Genomic DNA, 21,869 nt, shown 5'->3' with positions numbered 1-21,869 from the left:
GTCACGTGCACAGGAAATCTTAATACACGTTTCCTGACTGGCACAGCTTAGACTGAGAGCTCTGTGGTTGTCAAATGAAAAAGTATGCATAAAGAGCTTACTTAGACTGTATGGCTTATGCTCTGCAATGTTGGACTGCTTTCCTTCAAAGTTACTGGCGCTTATCTGCTCCTAAAGTAGGTGCTGCTGACTGACTCCATTTAACACACTGACATATTTTATATAGCTTGTAAATAAGTTTATCTCCCTCTCCTCCCACAACAGCCCAGGCATAGATACCCTGACAAGTTTTAAATATTCTCCTATTCTCCTTGGTGAGCATGAGACAAGAAGAACCATTTTAAAACTGGGTTAAGCATATGCTGTCCTCCTGGGAAGGCCAGGCTGGAAAGGAATGGTAGGGGTTGAGAAGTTCACAGTACCAGCATTTCTGGTTTGTGGATTAGCAGAGGTGGCTAATCTCTTATTTGCTTCAGTATGAGCATATGAAATTCACCCCAAATTGAATAAAGCCAACACATTGAATTAATTTTGAATAGCACCCTGGCAACTGCATTTCAGTGCATTTTACAGAATGTATACTGCTCAGTTTGGCATCCTTTTTATAGCTGAAAATTTGTATGATTAAATTTTAAGTAGGCATGATATCTAAAATGGCTAGAGGCCTGCAACCAACGAATTGGCTGGTTGGTTCCAATTAATGATTGATTCAGTATCCCATCTCAGTGCTGCAAGGCTGGTGGAAATGATGGCTAGAAAATGCTCCCTTCTCTGCAACTCTACATAAGGTTGCCAGCTCTGGACTCTGAAAGTGCTGCTCTGTGCCTCTGACTTCCTAGTCCATGTTCCCCTCAACCATTTTTTCCCCCAAATTCTGATCTCTCTAGCTGACATTCCTTCAGACTCTTGTATATCATTCCAGTCCTTGCTCTAGCTTTTTCCTTCAGCCACCCTTCAGCTGTTGCTTTAGCTCTCCCAGACAAACCAAGAGTCATAAACCATAGGAAAAACCTTAGTTACAGCTCATAGTTAGTTTGGAGAGAGCTAAATCCTAGGTACAGATGAAGCCTTAAGCAAAACTACAAGCCTGGGTTCAGACAATGTGAAAAGCTCTGCAGTGTGCTTCTCCACAAATCTGTTCTAGAGGGTCCTTCTGTGAAGGGAAGAAGTGTGCACACGAAAGCTTATACTGTGTTGGTCTCTAAGATGCTACTGTAGGGCCTCAGGTGGCACTGTGGTCTAAACCACTGAGCCTAGGGCTTGCTGATCAGAAGGTTGGCAGTTCGAATCCCTGTGACGGGGTGAGCTCCCGTTGCTTGGTCCCTGCTCCTGCCCACCTAGCAGTTCGAAAGCACACCAAAGTGCAAGTAGATAAATAAGTACCACTCCGGCGGGAAGGTAAACGGCGTTTCCGTGCGCTGCTCTGGTTCACCAGAAGCGGCTTAGTCATGCTGGCCACATGACCTGGAAGATGTACGCTGGCTCCCTTGGCCTATAGAGTGAGATGAGCGCCGCAACCCCAGAGTCGTCTGTGAGTGGACCTAATGGTCAGGGGTCCCTTTACCTTTAAGATGCTAGTTTTCTAATAAATTGAAATGACAGCTCTGTCACTGATTGGCTTTTTAGAATACAGTCTGATTGAAGAAAGGGTTTGTCTCTCACTTAAATAGGAAGCTTGCTATTTGCTATAAGTGAACATTAGCTCATTGTTTAGTAAGTGTGTGAACAAAAATCTCAGAGTAACAACTAACTAACTAACTTTGTTGTTGTTCAGTCGTTCAGTCGTGTCCGACTCTTCGTGACCCCATGGACCAGAGCACGCCAGGCACGCCTATTCTTCACTGCCTCCCGCAGTTTGGCCAAACTCATGTTAGTAGCTTCGAGAATACTGTCCAACCATCTCATCCTCTGTCGTCCCCTTCTCCTTGTGCCCTCCATCTTTCCCAACATCAGGGTCTTTTCCAGGGAGTCTTCTCTTCTCATGAGGTGGCCAAAGTACTGGAGCCTCAACTTCAGGATCTGTCCTTCTAGTGAGCACTCAGGGCCGATTTCCTTGAGAATGGATAGGTTTGATCTTCTTGCAGTCCATGGGACTCTCAAGAGTCTCCTCCAGCACCATAATTCAAAAGCATCAATTCTTCGGCGATCAGCCTTCTTGATGGTCCAGCTCTCACTTCCGTACATTACTACTGGGAAAACCATAGCTTTAACTATACAGACCTTTGTTGGCAAGGTGATGTATTTGCTTTTTAAGATGCTGTCTAGGTTTGTCATTGCTTTTCTCCCAAGAAGCAGGCGTCTTCTAATTTCGTGACTGCTGTCACCATCTGCAGTGATCATGGAACCCAAGAAAGTGAAATCTCTCACTGCCTCCATTTCTTCCCCTTCTATTTGCCAGGAGGTGATGGGACCAGTGGTCATGATCTTAGTTTTTTTGATGTTGAGCTTCAGACCATATTTTGCGCTTTCCTCTTTCACCCTCATTAAAAGGTTCTTCAATTCCTCCTCACTTTCTGCCATCAAGGTTGTATCATCAGCATATCTGAGGTTGATATTTTTTCCGGCAATCTTAATTCCGGTTTGGGATTCATCCAGCCCAGCCTTTCGCATGATGAATTCTGCATATAAGTTAAATAAGCAGGGAGACAATATACAGCCTTGTCGTACTCCTTTCACAATTTTGAACCAATCAGTTATTCCATATCCAGTTCTAACTGTAGCTTCTTGTCCCACATACAGATTTCTCAGGAGACTGATGAGGTGATCAGGCACTCCCATTTCTTTAAGAACTTGCCATAGTTTGCTGTGGTCGACACAGTCAAATGCTTTTGCGTAGTCAATGAAGCAGAAGTAGATGTTTTTCTGGAACTCTCTAGCTTTCTCCATAATCCAGCGCATGTTTGCAATTTGGTCTCTGGTTCCTCTGCCCCTTCGAAATCCAGCTTGCACTTCTGGGAGTTTTCGGTCCACGTACTGCTTAAGCCTGCCTTGTAGAACTTTAAGCATAACCTTGCTAGCGTGTGAAATGAGTGCAATTGTGCGGTAGTCGGAGCATTCTTTGGCACTGCCCTTCTTTGGGATTGGGATGTAGACTGATCTCCAATCCTCTGGCCACTGCTGAGTTTTCCAAACTTGTTGGCATATTGAGTGTAGCACCTTAACAGCATCATCTTTTAGGATTTTAAATAGTTCAGCTGGAATATCATCACTTCCACTGGCCTTGTTGTTAGCAAGGCTTTCTAAGGCCCATTTGACTTCACTCTCCAGGATGTCTGGCTCAAGGTCAGCAACCTGGGGTGTATGAGACCGCTATATCTTTCTGGTATAGTTCCTCTGTGTATTCTTGCCACCTCTTCTTGATGTCTTCTGCTTCTGTTAGGTCCTTTCCACTTTTGTCATTAATTGTGGTAATCTTTGTACGAAATGTTCCTTTCATATCTCCAATTTTCTTGAACAGATCTCTGGTTTTTCCCATTCTGTTATTTTCCTCTATTTCTTTGCATTGTTCGTTTAGAAAGGCCCTCTTGTCTCTCCTTGCTATTCTTTGGAAATCTGCATTCAATTTCCTGTATCTTTCACTATCTCCCTCGCATTTTGCTTGCCTTCTCTCCCCCGCTATTTTTAAGGCCTCATTGGACAGCCACTTTGCTTTCTTGCATTTCTTTTTCATTGGGATGGTTTCGTTGCTGCCTCCTGTATAATGTTACGAGCCTCCATCCACAGTTCTTCAGGCACTCTATCCACCAAATCTAAGTCCTTAAACCTGTTTTTCACTTCAACTGTGTATTCATAAGGAATTTGATTTAGATTGTATCTTACTGGCCCAGTGGTTTTTCCTACTTTCTTCAGTTTAAGCTGGAATTTTGCTATAAGAAGCTGATGATCAGAGCTACAGTCAGCTCCAGGTCTTGTTTTTGCTGAGTGTATAGAGCTTCTCCATCTTTGGCTGCAGAGAATATAATCAATCTGATTTCGATGTTGCCCATCTGGTGATGTCCATGTGTAGAGTTGTCTCTTGTGTTGTTGGAAAAGAGTGTTTGTGATGACCAGCTTGTTCTCCTGACAGAACTCTATTAGCCTTTGCCCTGCTTCATTTTGAACTCCAAGGCCAAACTTGCCAGTTGTTCCTTTTATCTCTTGACTCCCTACTTTAGCATTCCAATCCCCTATAATGAGAAGAACATCCTTCTTTGGTGTCATTTCTATAAGGTGTTGTAAGTCTTCATAGAATTGGTCAATTTCAGTTTCTTCAGCACTGGAAGTTGGTGCATAAACTTGGATTACTGTGATGTTAAAAGGACTGCCTTGGATTCGTATCGAGATCAATCTATCATTTTTGAAATTGCATCCCAGTACAGCTTTCGCCACTCTTTTGTTGACTATGAGGGCCACTCCATTTCTTTTACGGGATTCCTGCCCGCAGTAGTAGATATGATAGTCATCCGAACTGAATTCGCCCATTCCCGTCCATTTTAGTTCACTGATGCCTAGGATGTCAATGTTTATTCTTGCCATCTCATTTTTGACCACATCCAGCTTACCAAGGTTCATGGTTCTTACATTCCAGGTTCCTATGCAATACTTTTCTTTACAGCATTGGACTTTCCTTTCGCTTCCAGGCATATCCACAACTGAGCGTCCTTTCGGCTTTGGCCCAGCCGCTTCATCAGCTCTGAATCTACTTGTACTTGTCCTCCGCTCTTCCCCAGTAGCATGTTGGACGCCTTCCGACCTGAGGGGCTCATCTTCCAGCGTCATAACTTTTATATGCCTGTTGTCTTTGTCCATGGAGTTTTCTTGGCAGGGATACTGGAGTGGGTTGCCAGTTCCTCCTCCAGGTGGATCACGTTTGGTCCAAACTCTCCACTATGACCTGTCCATCTTGGGTGGCCCTGCACGGCATAGCTCATAGCTTCCCTGAGTAATTCAAGCCCCTTCGCCACGACAAGGCAGTGATCCATGAAGGGGACTAACTAACTAACTAACTAACTGAGTGAGAGTAACTCCTAATGTCCTAGTGAAATGTTATTCAGCCGAGGTGAGGCTTCACATTAGGGTTCACTTAGGGTTTCACTTCAAACAGTGAAAATCCAGAAAAGTTTTGCCCAAAGTTGTTGAGCTGGTTGGCACATTTGCAGAGATTTTCCCAGACATTTCAGTGATTTTCGCAGGGACACTGCTTCCAACTGCAGTAGCCTATTCTGGATACAGTATGTCCGGGAAATTCCAGACGTATGGCAGCCTTACTTCACACATTTAAGAGAATGTACTTCTGAGACTACGCACATGTCAGCTATTTTCTTTATATATACCCAGTTGTGAGAGCACTTAAAGTGTCTGGATTTTTCAGCACTCTAGAGTCTAAGAATGCTATCAAGATGATTTTTCCCATCTCTCATATTTGGCACAGAGATTATATATTGTTATTGTTATTGTTATTATTATATACTATTATATTACTAGTTTTTAACTTTATATACAACCCGTCATCCAAGGATCACAAGGTGGTTTCCAAAATAAAAACTAAAAAATGTATAACAAGGGCAAAGGTTGTAATTTATTTGCACCTGACAACTTCTGTGCCTACCTTAAAACAAAATCAAGGATATTCTTGTGGTTTTAGTTTGCTAGTGGAATGAAAATTTGTTGTGTATCCCCTAGATGTGGTTTTAGAAGTTGCATTTCAAATAGAAAGAAATCCAAGGTGCAGCTTTTAATATAGTTTGGCGGTGTGTGTGTGTGTGTGTGCTTGAGAAGGTGGTAGCTGGATAGCTCCAGGCATTTTCAGATTAAAGTTTAAATTCAGAGGCATACTTTTACACTATGGCATGGTTTTGTGTTCAGATGCTTGTAGGCATCTCTTTTGATATGAAGAACATATACTTGATGCATTTTGGTTAGCCTACAATATAGCAAAGCTTCTAATCAGGGGTCAGCAAACGTTTTCAGCAGGGGGCTGGTCCACTGTCCCTCAGACCTTCTGGGGGGCTGGACTATGTTTTGAAAAAAAATAATGAACGAATTCCTATGCCCCACAAATAACCCAGAGATGCATTTTAAATAAAAGCACACATTCTACTCATGTAAAAACATGCTGATTCCTGGACTGTCTGCGGACCGGATTTAGAAGGAGATTGGGCTGGATCTGGCCCCCGGGCCTTAGTTTGCCTACCCATGTTCTAAGTGGAAGTAAATTCAGGATCCCTGCTGTTCTGGGACATCTGCATTAAATACTTCTGCTTTCAGTGAGTGAAATCCAGTGGTGTCTGCCCAGCAGTGGAATGAGTAACATTGGCACAACAGGTTCCCTTCACCTGTCCCAAAAATCTGGCCTGGAGGAAGGAAGGAGACTCTAGAACAGATTTATGGAGAAGTACAGTGGCTATACCGTGTTTCTCATAATATAAGACGTGCCTATAATATAAGCCATGGCAGGATTTTGAAGCAATCCAAAAATATAAGACATACCCCGAAAATAAGCCGCCTGGAGCCACGTGCCAGCGGGACGCAGCACGAGCCGCCTCCTCCTCCTGCTGGCTTCCGGAGGCTCGGGGCGCTCAGTGCAGCGCTGCTGGGCGCCGACCCGGCAAGCCGCCTCCTCCCCCTCCTGCCGCCGCGGCTCGGGGCGCTCCGTGCGGCGCTGCTGGGCGCCGACCCGGCAAGCCGCCTCCTCCCCCTCGTGCCACCGCGTCTCGGGGCGCTCCGTGCGGCGCTGCTGGGCGCCGACCCGGCAAGCCGCCTCCTCCCCCTCCTGCCGCCGCGTCTCGGGGCGCTCCGTGCGGCGCTGCTGGGCGCCGACCTGGCAAGCCGCCTCCTCCCCCTCCTGCTGGCGCGTCTCGGGGCGCTCCGTGCGGCGCTGCTGGGCGCCGACCCGGCAAGCCGCCTCCTCGCCCTCCTGCCGCCGCGTCTCGGGGCGCTCCGTGCGGCGCTGCTGGGCGCCGACCCGGCAAGCCGCCTCCTCCCCCTCCTGCCGCCGCGTCTCGGGGCGCTCCGTGCGGCGCTGCTGGGCGCCGACCTGGCAAGCCGCCTCCTCCCCCTCCTGCTGGCGCGTCTCGGGGCGCTCCGTGCGGCGCTGCTGGGCGCCGACCCGGCAAGCCGCCTCCTCGCCCTCCTGCCGCCGCGTCTCGGGGCGCTCCGTGCGGCGCTGCTGGGCGCCGACCCGGCAAGCCGCCTCCTCGCCCTCCTGCCGCCGCGTCTCGGGGCGCTCCGTGCGGCGCTGCTGGGCGCCGACCCGGCAAGCCGCCTCCTCGCCCTCCTGCCGCCGCGTCTCGGGGCGCTCCGTGCGGCGCTGCTGGGCGCCGACCCGGCAAGCCGCCTCCTCGCCCTTCTGCCGCCGCGTCTCGGGGCGCTCCGTGCGGCGCTGCTGGGCGCCGACCCGGCAAGCCGCTTCCTCCTCCTCCTGCTGGCGCGTCTCGGGGCGCTCCGTGCGGCGCTGCTGGGCGCCAACCCGGCAAGCCGCCTCCTCGCCCTCCTGCCGCCGCGTCTCGGGGCGCTCCGTGCGGCGCTGCTGGGCGCCGACCCGGCAAGCCGCTTCCTCCTCCTCCTGTCGCGGCTCAGGGTGCTCCGCATGGCGCTGCTGGGCACTTTGCCAGTACTTCAGCAGCAGCACCAACAGCCAGTTCCGGGCGCCAAGCCGCAGCAGGAAGAGGAGGAGGCTTGCCAGGTCGGCGCCCACCGCCCCGAGCCTCCGGGAGTCAGCAGGAGGAGGAGGTGGCCTGCCGGGTCGGCGCCAAGCAGGGCCGTGTGCCCGCCCCAAGACAGCTGGACCAAGCAGCAGCAACACCGGCCGCGGCAAGAGGAGGCAGGTGCCCAGAACTATACAGTACTTAATTTAAAAAAAATAAGACACCCCCGAAAATAAGCCATAAGCTTATTTTCTTAAGTAAAATAAATATAAGACGGTGTCTTATTTTATGAGAAACACGGTAGGGAGGAGCAGCAGCAGAAATACAATCTACTCTGAAAGTGCGTTATCACCCAGTTAGCTTAACATCTGCATTTGCATCACTTTGCACTTGACATAGATTTTATTTCAGGATTAAATGGTGTTTATTTTGCTAAATGAAGATTACTGTTGCAGCAGCTTTTCTTTAACTAATTATAGGTAACCTCTATATTGAGATCCATCTATGTTTCTGTATATGAATTTTTGGAATACATCTTTTTTTAGTAATCCAAATAGTTAAGTATTTGGCAGGCATTGCTTTAAGTAGTTTAGTAATTACGCAAACAGTCTCCTTAAAAGGGTGTGTTTGTGTGCAGGCTATAATTCATGTTGTGAAATCAGCATTGGACTGAATGTTCAATGTTAATTCTTTGTCTGAATTGTGAAATGTTTGGAAGTTAGCATCATGGTTTTCTTTCTTTTTATCCCTTCATTACCCAAGTAATTGCAAGTTATAGGGGAAACAGAATGCACACAACTCCTTAATAACTAATAGTTTTCATTTTTAAAGTATTGATTCTCTTGAATAATAATGCTTCGCATTTGTTTAACACTTGCATTGGAGCCCTTGGAATACTTGCATTATCTAGTTCAATCCCCCCAAAAAACTCTGTATGGTAAGACAATGTTATTATCTCCCATAGCACAAATGGTGTGGCAGGGGCTGAGGTTGAGAGAGAACACTTTCCATAAGACCACTAGTAAGTTTATAGCCGAGATGAGATTTGAATAGGGGGCTTGTTTATTTGCAGCTCAGTCTCTTAACTCACTGCACTAATTATCGCTGTTTTGTTGGCTTTCTAGACAATATACCTGTGGAGCAATGTAAGCTGAATTTTTAAGTCCACTTTTAGAAATAATTGGATTGGAAATGTGAGATTGATATAGATTTATCTATACTTTTCAGAATGGAATGTCACTGGGATGGGAGGGATGGGATCAGCTACTATCATGGGGCTTCAAATGGAGGGGCTGACTGCCTTTCTCAATATAAGTGGCCAGGCTACAAGTAGACTAGTCTTGTTTTGCCAATGATTTGCCCAGCGAAACTAAACTCCAAATGTCTAATGACTCATAGGCTGTTGTGGAGAACATTTGGACACTATACTAAGTCTGTTTGCATTAGCTTCAAGTTGTTTAATATTTGGCCAATGTTCGTTGCAATTTTAGCACTCTGAGCATGTGACTGATGAGTTGAATAAATCAGAGATTGTGTTAGATCATCTTTTAAATATTTCACTTTGTTCTTAACACAGTTTTGATACTGTTATCTCCCCTGGGGGCCATTTTTTTCCTGGCTAAAATGCAACCAATCAATAAATAAATCAACACTGACTTACTTTGAGTTAGTATTTATCATTATGAAGTCTTATCCTATTAAGTAATCCATAACTTGTTTTGTTTTTCTCATAATCTGCTGCAGTCAATGAACTATTTTCATAGAGATACATAATGTATATCTCTAGCAAAATCCAAAGCTCCTTAGAAATTCTGATGATTTTTTGCGCAGCCAGAAGTAGCAGGCCAGTTCCCCCTTCTCTGTTAAATTTCTCATGACCAGAAGCACTTGCTCAAGAGTAATGGAAGAAAGTGCTTGAGATTTTATCAGTGTTGATGTTGTTGTTGTTGTTGTTGTTGAGAGCATTTATACCATGCTCTTCAGCCATAAAGGCTTCCAGAGTGGTTTACATACAATCAGTTAAAAAAAGCAAACTCAGGCACAAATTATTAAGTAGGAGCTCTTTTAATGACTCAACTGGGATAGAAACAGGTCGGGGGCACAAGGCACCTGATGGAGCTGGTATTTCAAGAAAACTGGTGGAATGACCCTGCTTCTCAACTTTCCCACTGAGGCAACCTGATGGCATGGCTACTACCATTACATTTTTGGTGGTAGTGTGCTGTGTGAAACCATCGTAACACTACAGAAACGGTGGGTGAAGAGGGAAGGCAGGAGCTGGGGCAGCCAGTTTCTCCCTATCTGTTTGCAAAGGGGTGCTTATTGAATTACAGAGAGGAAATATAAATATTGCTATGAGCGTTAAGGGTGTGTGGCTTTTAAATATAAATTGTATGAAGTTAATTAAATCTGTTGGCAGTTGGTTTGGAGGTGATTTTAAAAAAGGTAAGAATGCACTGAATATTTCTGAAATCAGCAGCAATTTGTGTGATTGTTTTTATTTTAGCTAATAGAAAAAGGACCCCCTTCTTCATGCCATCAACAAGCAACCAGATCAAGTTAGGTTGTTTTGTTTGGATGTGTGCAGGAAAAGTGAATCAACCAGATGACAACGCACAATGAAGAATGGCTTATGTAGTATGCATGGAATCACTTGAGAATCTAATCATAAGAGTTTGGTTTGATTTTGAGCCAAGCCTGTCACTAGCAACCCTTTCTCCATAAATTCCCATAGAGAGTTGCCAGTGCAGACAGAGGGAAGAGCTCTTCTTCTCCTTTGTAGGGTCCCCTGTATTCCAACTTCTAAACAATACAGTGGTACCTCAGGTTACAGACGCTTCAGGTTACAGATGCTTCAGGTTACAGACTCCACTTACCCAGAAATAACACTTCAGGTTAAGAACTTTGCTTCAGGATAAGAACAGAAATCGTGCTCTTGCGGCGCAGTGGCAGCAGGAGGTCCCATTAGCTAAAGTGGTGCTTCAGGTTAAGAACAGTTTCAGGTTAAGAACAGACCACCGGAACGAATTAAGTATATAACCAGGCAGAGCCGTCTCATCCATAGAGGCCGGTGGCGCGGCGCGCCAGGGCGCAGGGCACCCCAGGGGTGCCCCCGTGAGCCCGCCGGAATACCGGGCTCCCCCTCCCCAACCCGCCCCCGCCCCCATGGACAGGCAGGCACTCGCGCGCCGGCGGGCGGGCGGGCTGTAAGCCGCCCGCCCTCGCCTCCCGGAGCCCCAGCTGGAGCGCCGCGGGGCTTTGTGCGACCTTCCAGCACTCCAGCTGGGGCTCTGGGAGGCGAGGGCGACCGGCTTGCAGCCCGCCCTCCCGCCGGTGCGCGAGCGCCCGCCCGCCCGCCCGCCCCTCATCCTCCGCCCGCCGGAGCGCGGGCGCTCGCTCCAACACCACGCCTCTCATCCCCCGCTCGCCCACCCCCCATCCCGAGGGGTGGCCAGCGCGGGAGGGAGGCGGGCGGAGAGGCGGCAGGCTGGGGGCGCCGAGGGATCGCTGCGCCAGGGCGGCAGATCCCTCTAAGACGGGCCTGTAACCAGGGGTTACCACTGTACTTAACTGAAATGGGAAGCTTGCTTGATTTTGGTGAAGCTGAGAAGTACTGCATGGCTTTCAGCAATCCTCTTGTTCTTGCCATCTGTCATACAATGCATGAACAGTCAATACTAGCAATGATGACAATAGGATGTTTGTTTCCCATGCCATAATTAGGCCCATGTATCTTAAGAGAGTACATTTTGTTTGTTTAAAAGCTTACAAGGAGCCATTATAATTGCTGGCAGCAGATCAGTATGGGCACTGAACTGGCCAGGCTAGAAAGTGAAGGGGAAGCAGAAACAAAGCAGGAATCTGCCAAATCTCTAAATGTGCAAGCTTACGTAGGCAAGATAAATATTTTTGTTAGTGCTGTAAGGCCTGAGCAAGGTTGTAACCTTTAGATGGGCTCAGTTGCTCAAGCAATAGGTGAGTTGCTGCAGGAACAAACTGCATTTACTGCTGATGATACCAGTAGCTAAAGAAGAAACCATCAGGTTGAAAATGTACAGAACCTCCAAATGTACAAAGTCATAGTTCAATATCTGTACATAAAAAGCCATTTTCCTGGGTTCCCACAGTTTTCATGTAGTCAACCCCACAATGCTGGTATGTGTACATGAATCGAACATGTTTCTATTGTTTGGATCTCTGTAAGGCATCTGACATAGTGCACTGTTGTTGGAAATGAAAGTGAGAAATACACTTGACACAGGCCCTACTCGGCTGGTTGTATTATTCACAAATGCATCCCCTTGCAGAATGGGGTTGCATCATATACTGTCAGGAGACCTTGCAGCTTGGTTGAATAGATTGGAATAATCACTTAGTTTCAAAAGGCTATATTCATGTAAGAACTACATACAGGATGAGTGGAGATGAGAGAGAGAAAAACAGCAGGCATCTGGTCTCAACAAGTTGGAGGACAACAAACAAAATGGCTCAGCTTTTAGAGGTGGTGTTAACTTAGACATAGAAGCTTACAAACTAGTGCTGGCTAGATTGCTACATAAAACAGTGCACCTTCAAACTCTAGATGAGGAAATACATTTGTTTTCTTCCAACAGGAAAAAAACACAGGACAACACATGAAAGGGGAATCAGATGTGGATTCTAGCATCTGGAGTCTCTCATTGTAATCCAAAATTCTGCAATATGCTTAAAAATAGGTGCAGATCATCAGTTATGGAAGATATGATGGTAACATAACAGTTTGTTTGCCAGGCTGAATTATTGTGTTGAAGCTGGTAGAAGTTTGGAAAGTTCATGCAAAGCAATACTGTTGCTAGGTGGTGTCAGCCCAAAGCTCCTCAAGGTTTTGTTGGTTTTTCCGCTTTCCAACCAATGAAGAACTCCAGGCAGTTGGTTGCTTGGCAACATGTTGCTTGTCTGGGCAGCATAAGTCAGTGTTTTTCAACCTTTTTTGGGCAAAGGCACACTTGTTTCATGAAAAAAATCACGAGGCACACCACCATTAGAAAATGTTAAAAAAATTAACTCTGTGCCTATATTGACTATATATAAAGTAATTCTCTTGAATAGGAATCAAATAAACACAAAGAAAGTATTTTATAATTACTTTATTATGAAATAGTAAGTAAACAGAAATATGAAAAATTATAAAATACTTTATTGATGACCCCTGGGAGTCCCTTCCAACTCTACCATTCTGTGACTGCAGCTCGCCCAAAGCCCATATTCACAGGTGGGGAATTACCCCTGAGTGGATTTCTACCAAGGGACCCCTTCTCAGAGTCTCCCAGGGTGCAAGGACCCCGACAGTTCCCCAGCGCAGTCCCGGCGCGTGCAAAGAGCAGAAACGCCCAAAGCGCCGCCGCGACTCTCGGCAAGCGAAGCGGCGCATTTGCGAAAGGAGAACACGCGAGTTCGGGGGCGCCTCAGCTCCACGCGATTATTCACCCACCCCCAGGCTAGCGAAACCACGCGGGCGGAGGCGGGTGGCGAGGGCGCGCACATGCCTCGCATGCCCGAAAGATCGGGGCTGGCGACGTGGAGAAGAGGCTGCCGTCGACTTCGCGTTGCCGTCGTTGGTTGGACCCGACGCCCGAGAAGGCAACTCAACCTTCGCTACTGCGGGCAGCTCTTGGGACCTTTTCGTCGAGGGTCTTTCCCCGCCGCCAAAGGTCCCAAGAGCTGGGGTGTGTGTGTCCCCCCCCCAAAGTCCCGAGGGTCCTTCCCCGCAGTGCTGCACCACTTCGGAAACCGCGGGGAGGAGGGAGAGGCGTCCGCCCCCCCCCAGGCTTCGTCGCCCGTCTTGGCTGGGGCATAGGCGGGACGGACGCAGTTTCCACCTCTCCCCCTTCCCCTCCTGGGACGCAAGGTGACCTCCGTCGGGCGGGCCGTCGAGGCTGGGACTTGCAGGACAGGCGCTCCGCCGGCGGCCTCACCCTGCGGCGCCCCAGCGCGCAGAGCGGGAAACCCCGCACTGGATCCAAAGCAGTCCGGGGTGAAACGGTCGCAGCGGCAGTACGAGCTGCCGCATGTCACGAAGGCTGCAAACCAGGGCGCAGCTTCGCAGCCCGGCAAGAGCGGAGAGCGGCAAGGTTTCGCTGCTGCTGCTGCATCTGTGGCTTGACAGGAGGAATTTACAGCCCTGCACCGAGAATCGGTTCGGAGAGGGGCGGGGGGGGGGGGGAATGCGCGCAAAGATCCCTTCGGAACACCAGGCAACATCTCGCGGCACACTAGTGTGCCGCGGAACAGTGGTTGAAAAACACTGGCATAAGTCATAGTGCCAGGAAAGCACTTATTAATGCAAGCAAAATTTCAGTAACTTAAAAATTACCCTATTCTGGTTTTCAGATTCAGGGACTACAAGTTTCTGGTTTTGTTTCTACTCTGAAATTTTATTGTTTCTATTCTGAAATTTTATGTAGGTTTATTATACTGTACAAATACTTCCTCTTTTTATGGGCGTAGAATCTTGGGCCATTTATACACATTATCTTGGTGATGCTCAAGTTACAGTTTTCTCCAGTACTGGCCAGGTTTCTGAGATAAATCACATATTGGAGTTGATTTGGACACCCTGTTTCAAGATAACGCAGGGGGAATACTGATGGGCAGCTTACCATAGGATAGTTTTCTACCATGCTGTTGCTTGGTAATCTGTAATTACTACATATGTTGTGTAATCTCTCCCCCCCCCCCCAATATTCTTATTTGATGTCTTCTCCAAGTAGAAAGGCTTTCCTTTATGTCTCACATGGTTGGATTGCATTATGTATTAGTAATCCATGACTGGTGGCATCAGACTGTATTACCCTGAGCTGCATGGCAAGCGAGGGTTTCGTGGCAAGCACAGTCTTTTTAGGACCTGCTTACATTCCCTGCCTTTTTGCCATGGATTTCAGACGCCATTAATTCTAAGAGTTATTTATGTTCTGTAACAATTTAAAATACTTTGGATTCTTGGGGCATTTTCAGAACAACTTCTTAAAACCTCCATGCCTGTTGAAAGCTATATTTTAAGAAGACCCCACCCCTTCCCTGAACAGGAAAATGTTTCACTAAAAACATTGTACATGTATTTGGAAACCAATGCAAACAACTATATAATCAGAATGATGGCATAGCAAGAACATAATAAGCCATCTATTCAATAAACCCAGAACTAGAAAATAGTGGAAAAGTGTAGCAATAGGTAGAACAGTGTTTTTCAACAACTGTTCCGCGGCACACTAGTGTGCCGCGAGATGTTGCCTGGTGTGCCGTGGGAAAAATTGAAAAATTACTTTATATATAGTCAATATAGGCACAGAGTTAAATTTTTTAAACATTTTCTAATGGTGGTGTGCCTCGTGATTTTTTTCATGAAACAAGTGTGCCTTTGCCCAAAAAAGGTTGAAAAACACTGAGGTAGAATATCTTCCATGTCACAGTAATGGCAAACCTCAGGGGGGGGGGGAGAAACCCTTCTAATGAACAGTTACAGGTAGGTAATTACAGGTAGGTAACAGGCCAAACCCTGCGCCAAAGGATAAATGGACATAAATCTGATATCAGGAATCACAAGACAGAGAAACAGTAGGAGAACACTCCAGTCTCCCAGGACATTCTATACAAGATCTCAAAGTAGCTGTCTACTACAAAGGAATTTCAGAAATGACTGGAAAGAGAAGCTGCTGAATTGCAACTAATTACCAAACTTAAAACCATGGAGAGACCTGGTCTGAAAAAAGACATTGGATTCTTATTGTCAGGGTAGAGTTTGACACTTATCTCATTATACATGACAAAGTGATCTTTAGCCATCTCACCCCTTGCTTTTTCCTGTAAGACCAATTGCAGTCGTTAACAGTCGTCAACAGGTTTTCCACACCTATCAGCCAATCACCCATTCCCTTCTGAGTAATACCCCTCCCCACTCTCTCACTATATATAAGGCTCTGGTGACTTCTGTTTCAGTGTATCTGACGAAGTATGCATGCACACAAAAGCTCATACCAAGAACAAACATAGTTGGTCTCTAAGGTGCTACTGGAAGGAATTTTTTTATTTTTTATTTTGTTCCTTCTAATGAAGTGGGACATAATCATAATGTGTCATAGCTGGATTTTTCCATAGCACTTTTAGCAACATTTAAGAAATGAGTCAGCTTATCCTGTGTAGTTGTTGGCTGTCTGCATCTGCCCTTAGAAACAAGGGCTTCTAATTTTCCAGAGCCTTTTCCCCTCACTTCAGCCTCTGATTAACCCCCTTTTGTGCTAGTTTGACAATCAACCATCCTAATACACCTCCCCCCATTGCTTGTACTACCTGAATTGTCAATATATTTGCCACTTAATGTGACATTGAAGTTAACTTTTTAAATTTAAAGTTAAACTTTTAATATATTCAAGTGTAATTTTATCAAGATGCTCGAGGGAAAGAGGTAGAAATAACTGCTGTGAATGATCAAGACTGGCTTAGCGTTCAAAGCAAAATATCTGTTTTATGAACACTTGAGTTTGCATGTAGGCAGATAACGCCCATTAAAATTGAAGCAGGCATTCCAAAATAGTTAATAATTACTATGGTGTGCTAAAACGCTTTCAATGGAAACATGTTGCATATTTATATGTGGTCTATTTTTGACACATGGATGCTGAGTGAGTTGAATCAGTGCATTTATTTATAGATGTAGTTGCTGAAGGAAACCTGTTTTTCAAGTCAGCCTTTTCTTACATATTACTTAGGCACTTTATGTAAGGGAAAGGTGAAACTAGCTTTGTAATTGTGAATTCCCCAGTTATGTACAAAGGCATAATCTCTTGTCAAATGCCTCATAGACAAAACTCATATATAACCATAATGTTTCATCAGGAAGAAAAACCCAACAGCAACAGTATTGTTTTATTAGGACCAACTAAATTGTCACTACATGATAAGCAAGATTTTGAGTTCTCAAAACAAAAGAAAATGAAACATCTTTGGGCTATTTTCACAAGATGAAGATAGGGGGTGGTTACTATTCCCATATCTGTAATTAAAGTGCAAAACCTATACTGGCTAGCTAGACTATGTATTTGAGTTTCCAAATGGTTCTCCTTTGCTTTCTATTTTGTAGTAGCTGGCCCGGCCACATGTTGCTGTGGTGTTTTTTTGTTTTGTTTTGTTTTGTTTGCTTTTTAAAATTCTCCTGACCCCGAGAGTATTCTAGAAGCTCCTGTTTTCATTCTTCCCTGTCCCTTTAGAGCAGGGGTCAGCAACCTTTTTCAGCCGTGGGCCGGTCCACTGTCCCTCAGACCATGTGGTGGGCCGGACTATTTTTTTGGGGGGGGGGAATGAACTAATTCCTATGCCCCACAAATAACCCAGAGATGCATTTTACCTAAAAGAACACATTCTACTCATGTAAAAACACCAGGCAGGCCCCACAAATAACCCAGAGATGCATTTTAAATAAAAGGACACATTCTACTCATGTAAAAACACACCAATTCCCATTACATAAAATAACACATTCTACTCATGTAAAAACAGCATGGCGGCCATTTTAAGTGAGGGCACTGGGGAGCATTCTCCCCCACCCTAGCCCAAAATTTGAACCCTGGTCTCTCTTAAATGCGTGCCTGCCCCTTTAATAGAATTAAACCCTTGCCCTGGATTTAACATTTCCCCGCCCCTCTGGAAACCTGATACATGGTACAGTCCACTCTGGCATTGAGCCTGGGGTCAGAAGGGACCATAACGGTGCAAGGAGGGGTGATGGGCAACTGGTAGGGTCCTTATACATTTGTGTGCGGCGCTTTTTCCTCTTCTGATAACTGGAGGTTTGTTTGTAAAGTGATCCAGCAGTGCAGAAAGGATTGTGTGTGGAGACAGGATAGGGAGCAAAGCATATTTGCTGAGCTTGCTCATCCTACATTCCTCCCCCCCCCCGCCATAAGGAATGGTATGGCCCGAGCCTAAAAACCTTTTCCTGCCTGGAGCTGAAACTACTAAGAAGAGTTTAGGCCTTCCTCTTAACTGTTTTTTTGGCGATCTTTTCTGAGTGTGGTAAGAGTGCAGATGCTGGGGCTAGGGAGCTTAATGGGGGCTGTCCCTGCTGTCGGCTCCTCCGGTGGTTGCAAACAGGAAAATGGCTGACTGAGGTGAAGGAGGTTTTTTGGTCAGCGCAGAGTCTGTGGCGCTGCCCTGCCATGAGCCTTTCGGTTGGTTGTTGTTCAAAGTCTTCAGTTCTGTTGCTGGTGACACGTAATGTATGTGCCATTTTTTGCCTTTATTCTATATTTTAGGCATGATAGGTGTGTTTTTTTTGAATTTTTATTATGCCAGATCCTCCCTTGATGGTCATGTTACACTGTGTCTTAAATTTGATGAGATTTGGTCCAGTGGTTACGCAGCAAGGTGGTGTCACGCACACACGCAGAGGGAACATATATATATATATATATATATATATGCATTTACAAGTGACTCGTGTCAGGCTAAAGGCCAGTCATTGCATCTTTCACAAATTATGCCCTTATGTTACTGCTGATATGGCGTACTTTTATGCAAACCTTGGAGCTGTAGTAGTCAATGTGTGGTGTCCTCCAGATGATCCTGGGCTGCAGCTCCTGCCATCCCTGATCCTTAGCAACATTGACTGGGTCTGAGGGGAGTTGTAATTGAGCAATATCTGGAGAGCACCACCTTGGCTATCCCTGCCTTGGAGCAGGCTACAGGTATTCTGTTGGGTGACAGAACAAGCAAGTATTAAATACTACCATTGACTAATAGTGAGCATTTTGTGTGAAAGCTTGTTGTCTGCCTACATGTACTTCCCCTCCAGCTAAGGCATGTTCTGCAAGTTTAAACTATGTGGAAATATAGCTTTATTCTTTTTTTATTTACGGTAGGCTGAAGCAAGGCTTGCAGCAAAGCGTGCAGCACGAGCTGAAGCACGAGAAATCCGAATGAAGGAACTGGAGAGGCAGCAAAAGGAGGTATGTTAACGATATTGAGTTGTCTTTCTCTAAAGCCCAATAATTACTTCTTAATCTTTTGAATGAAATGCAGAAACAGTCTGTTAGGAGCCACAGTTGGTGGTGATTGTAATAAATTTGTTTAATGATTGGGAAATAGATTAAATGTGTGTTAGTGGTTCTTCTTGAATATTATTTACTTATTTTGTGTAGCCAAAGCCCTTACACAAAAGATAAAATACATTACTCAGTTCTTCTTGTAATAATGTAAAATAGAAGAGCCACTATTTTTTCTTTTGAACTATATGGAATTTCATGTTCCTTAAGATGTGGGGGAGGGACCTAGGAAAGCACCTTCTTTGGTCTGAGTATTGTTTCCTTCTCACACTTCAGTCAACTGAAATGAAATAAAAGTAGCATTTGCTGCCTCGAAGTAGAATGTTCTAGCTCTTTCTGCTTGACAGCTGGAGAGCTATTATTACTACTTTAGTGTGATGAATTCAGAATCAGTTTGTTTGCATGCTTGCTTGGGAAATAAAAGCAAGAGAAGCATCTGTTGGGCTTGTGCACAGAATTGGCACACCCTTCTAGGTCAATGCTGGCAGTGGCCACAATAGTCCCGTCCATAGTTTGTATTTAGTCAATGGGTAATATTTTGAAAGCATGCTCTTATAAGACTACAGTCTCCGCTAGTAATAGTAACTGGCCTAAAGAGCCTTTCCTCTACAACAGTTGCTTCTGTTGTAGAATTCTCTTTTGTAAACTCCGCCAGAAGGTTTACACGTCTGTCAAGGGTATTTATATCCACCTGCTGTGCTAGTCCTGAGTAACAGGATTTCCTAAACAGCAGTAGAACAAACTCATAGTCCCTGGCAGCAGCATTCATCCTACTTGTGCTTTCTAAGTGACCTGTATCCTCCTTCCTAAGGGACCCAAGTGAGCAGTTACTGAAAGTGCTGCTGTCTCTAGGTCCATCTAGATTCCACACACCCTTTGGAGTCCTATCCTGAAATCTTGTGTTCGCTTTTGTCAATTCCTAACTGCGTCCTGGGCTTGACCAGTATATGGGACTACTCTTGCCTCTCTATGGGTAAAACATCCCATCCAGTCACGTGTTGAGAACTTAGATGGATTAACACTAAAACTGTATCCTCTTCCAAGTGGATGTAGTTCTTGCAACAAGTAGCAATGTTCAGTTTCACATACAATAGTAAACGGTAGTTTAAAACACATGTGTTGGCTCACGTGTAATACTAAGCCAGGACTCTGGTTTGTTTCCTCCTTGTGCAGCATAAGTCTGTGCACCAGCATTATGCCTGTTCGTGTTAAATTATAATTTATTGATTTAGCATTGTGTATTAATCAGACCAACCTCTGAGCAGACAATTATCCAACTGGCTATCTCACAACTGACCCATTTAAACTTACATTTTTGTGTGAAATCAAGTATAGCAGTTCTTAAGTTTCTGCCAGAGGCAACAATCAATCCACAGTGCATGGTAGAAAGATATTCAAGGAAATATAGTTACTTGTGACTAAAACTCTGTATTCTGGAAATGCCTCTAAGCAGTTTGCAATATTGCTTTTAATTAATGGCTGGTTAACGTGGCCTGGATACAGAGTATTTGTCTATAAATCACCAAGTAGTTTCTAGCATGTGTGTGTTATATTAACTGCATAAAGCAAAAATGTCAATTCTGCATCTCTGACTCTTGTTACAAGGCATACATCTCTTATCTGATGTGACAGAGAGGTGCCTAGGCCTTGCACAGCCCTGGTATCACATGGGGATTTTGGCCTTGGCACCCTCCCTGTGGATTTTCAGTTCATAACAGAGAGAGAACTAGCTACAACTTCTTTTATTTCAAAGTAATCTTGTTGGCTGTCTAAATTTTTTTTTATCCAAAAACAATTGTGTGTGTTGGCTATTTATTGTTTTCAGAAATTTTAATTGTTAGTTTGCATGATATACTTAATTTGTTTTATAAGTTTCTATGTTTAAGACAGAAAAGTTATCCCCAGGCTAATTGGACCCCTGTGCTTATATGAAAATCTGAGCAACTGTCTTGAGCACCACAAAATACCAATTTTATAGAATAAAATTTGACAATGCTCAGAATGTCCCCCAAACATATAAGAATATTTATACCCCGGCCATCTGGCTGGGTTTCCCCAACCACCCTGGGCAGCTTCCAGCACACATAATAAAATGTCAAGCATTAAAAACATCCTGATACAGGGCTGCCTTCATATGTCTTCTTGAAGTTGTGTAGTTCTTTATCTCCTTGACATCTGATGGGAGGGTGCCACTGCCGAGAAGACACTCTGCTTGTTTCCATGTAACTTCACTTCTCGCAGTGAGGGAACCGCCAACCATCCTGTCCACATCCTCAACAAAACACTACTCCTCCAAAACAAATAAAAGACGAAAAAGCAGACACACCCACCCTGGGTAGTCCTTCCCAACCTGGCAATCAACACTCAGTTTTTTTTATAAAAAAAAACAAAGTCGGTTTGGGTAAGAGGGCAAACACCAGGCTGTCTGTCTGGGGATGTCAGATACAGTGGTACCTTGACTTATGAGCAACTCGACTTCTGCATTTTTCGACTTCTGAATGACCTCCAGAAGCGAAAAAATGGCCGCTGCTTCCTAAATTTTCGACTTCCGAATTGAAAGCGGCGGCACGATACCTTGACTTACGAAGATTTTAATGCGCTTTTTTCGAGGTATGATTTTTTCCCCCGTTCCGAGATGGCGGCTTCGACTTGCGAAGATTTCCACTTACAAGCGCGCCTTTGGAACGGATTAACTTTGTAAGTCAAGGTACCACTGTATAGCCAAGGTGAAGGGTCTGTTTCTTAGCAAGAAAACTAAGAAAGCTGAAACCTACTCTTTAATGGGAAAGTGCTTATGAAAAAATATCACAGTGCTTGTATATTAAGGGATACAGTGTGAAGCATTTAAAGTTAGATCTAACATGCCTGCAAGTAAAGTAGAGGGCAATGTGTATTTTATTGCAGCAGGTCATGTTTATACGCTTCCCTGTTTCCCAACAAGTTTTGTTCACATTTTAAAGATAAGCTGTCAAGTTGTTGATACACCTGATATGTTTTCATTTCACAACCCAGTGTGATATCACCCACTTAGGTTTTGTTGTTTGTTAATAGGGTGCTGTATTAAGGTATTTTTTCTTTTGTTTTAAAGGTCAAAGTCTTCTCAATACAGCCTTCTTTTTGTCATTTTTTGATTTTTTTAATTGTGATTGTTGAAAACATTGGTGAATTA

At 45.1% G+C, this 21,869-nt stretch overlaps 1 protein-coding gene across 19 annotated transcripts in view; it reads left to right on the top strand.

The window, feature by feature from the left end:
• LRRFIP1 (LRR binding FLII interacting protein 1) overlaps positions 1 to 21,869 on the top strand; it is a 114,901-nt gene that overhangs the window by 23,713 nt on the left and 69,319 nt on the right. For all 19 annotated transcript variants that reach the window (XM_033171303.1, XM_033171302.1, XM_033171294.1 and 16 more), the window contains exon 2: positions 18,518 to 18,604. In XM_033171303.1, the coding sequence (XP_033027194.1) occupies positions 18,518 to 18,604 (87 nt within the window). The remainder of the gene's footprint in view (positions 1 to 18,517; positions 18,605 to 21,869) is intronic.

The sequence above is a fragment of the Lacerta agilis genome, chromosome 1 (assembly GCF_009819535.1).
Source record: "Lacerta agilis isolate rLacAgi1 chromosome 1, rLacAgi1.pri, whole genome shotgun sequence".
NCBI classification, from domain to species: Eukaryota; Metazoa; Chordata; class Lepidosauria; order Squamata; family Lacertidae; genus Lacerta; species Lacerta agilis.
This window is presented reverse-complemented; position numbering and strand designations above follow the sequence as displayed.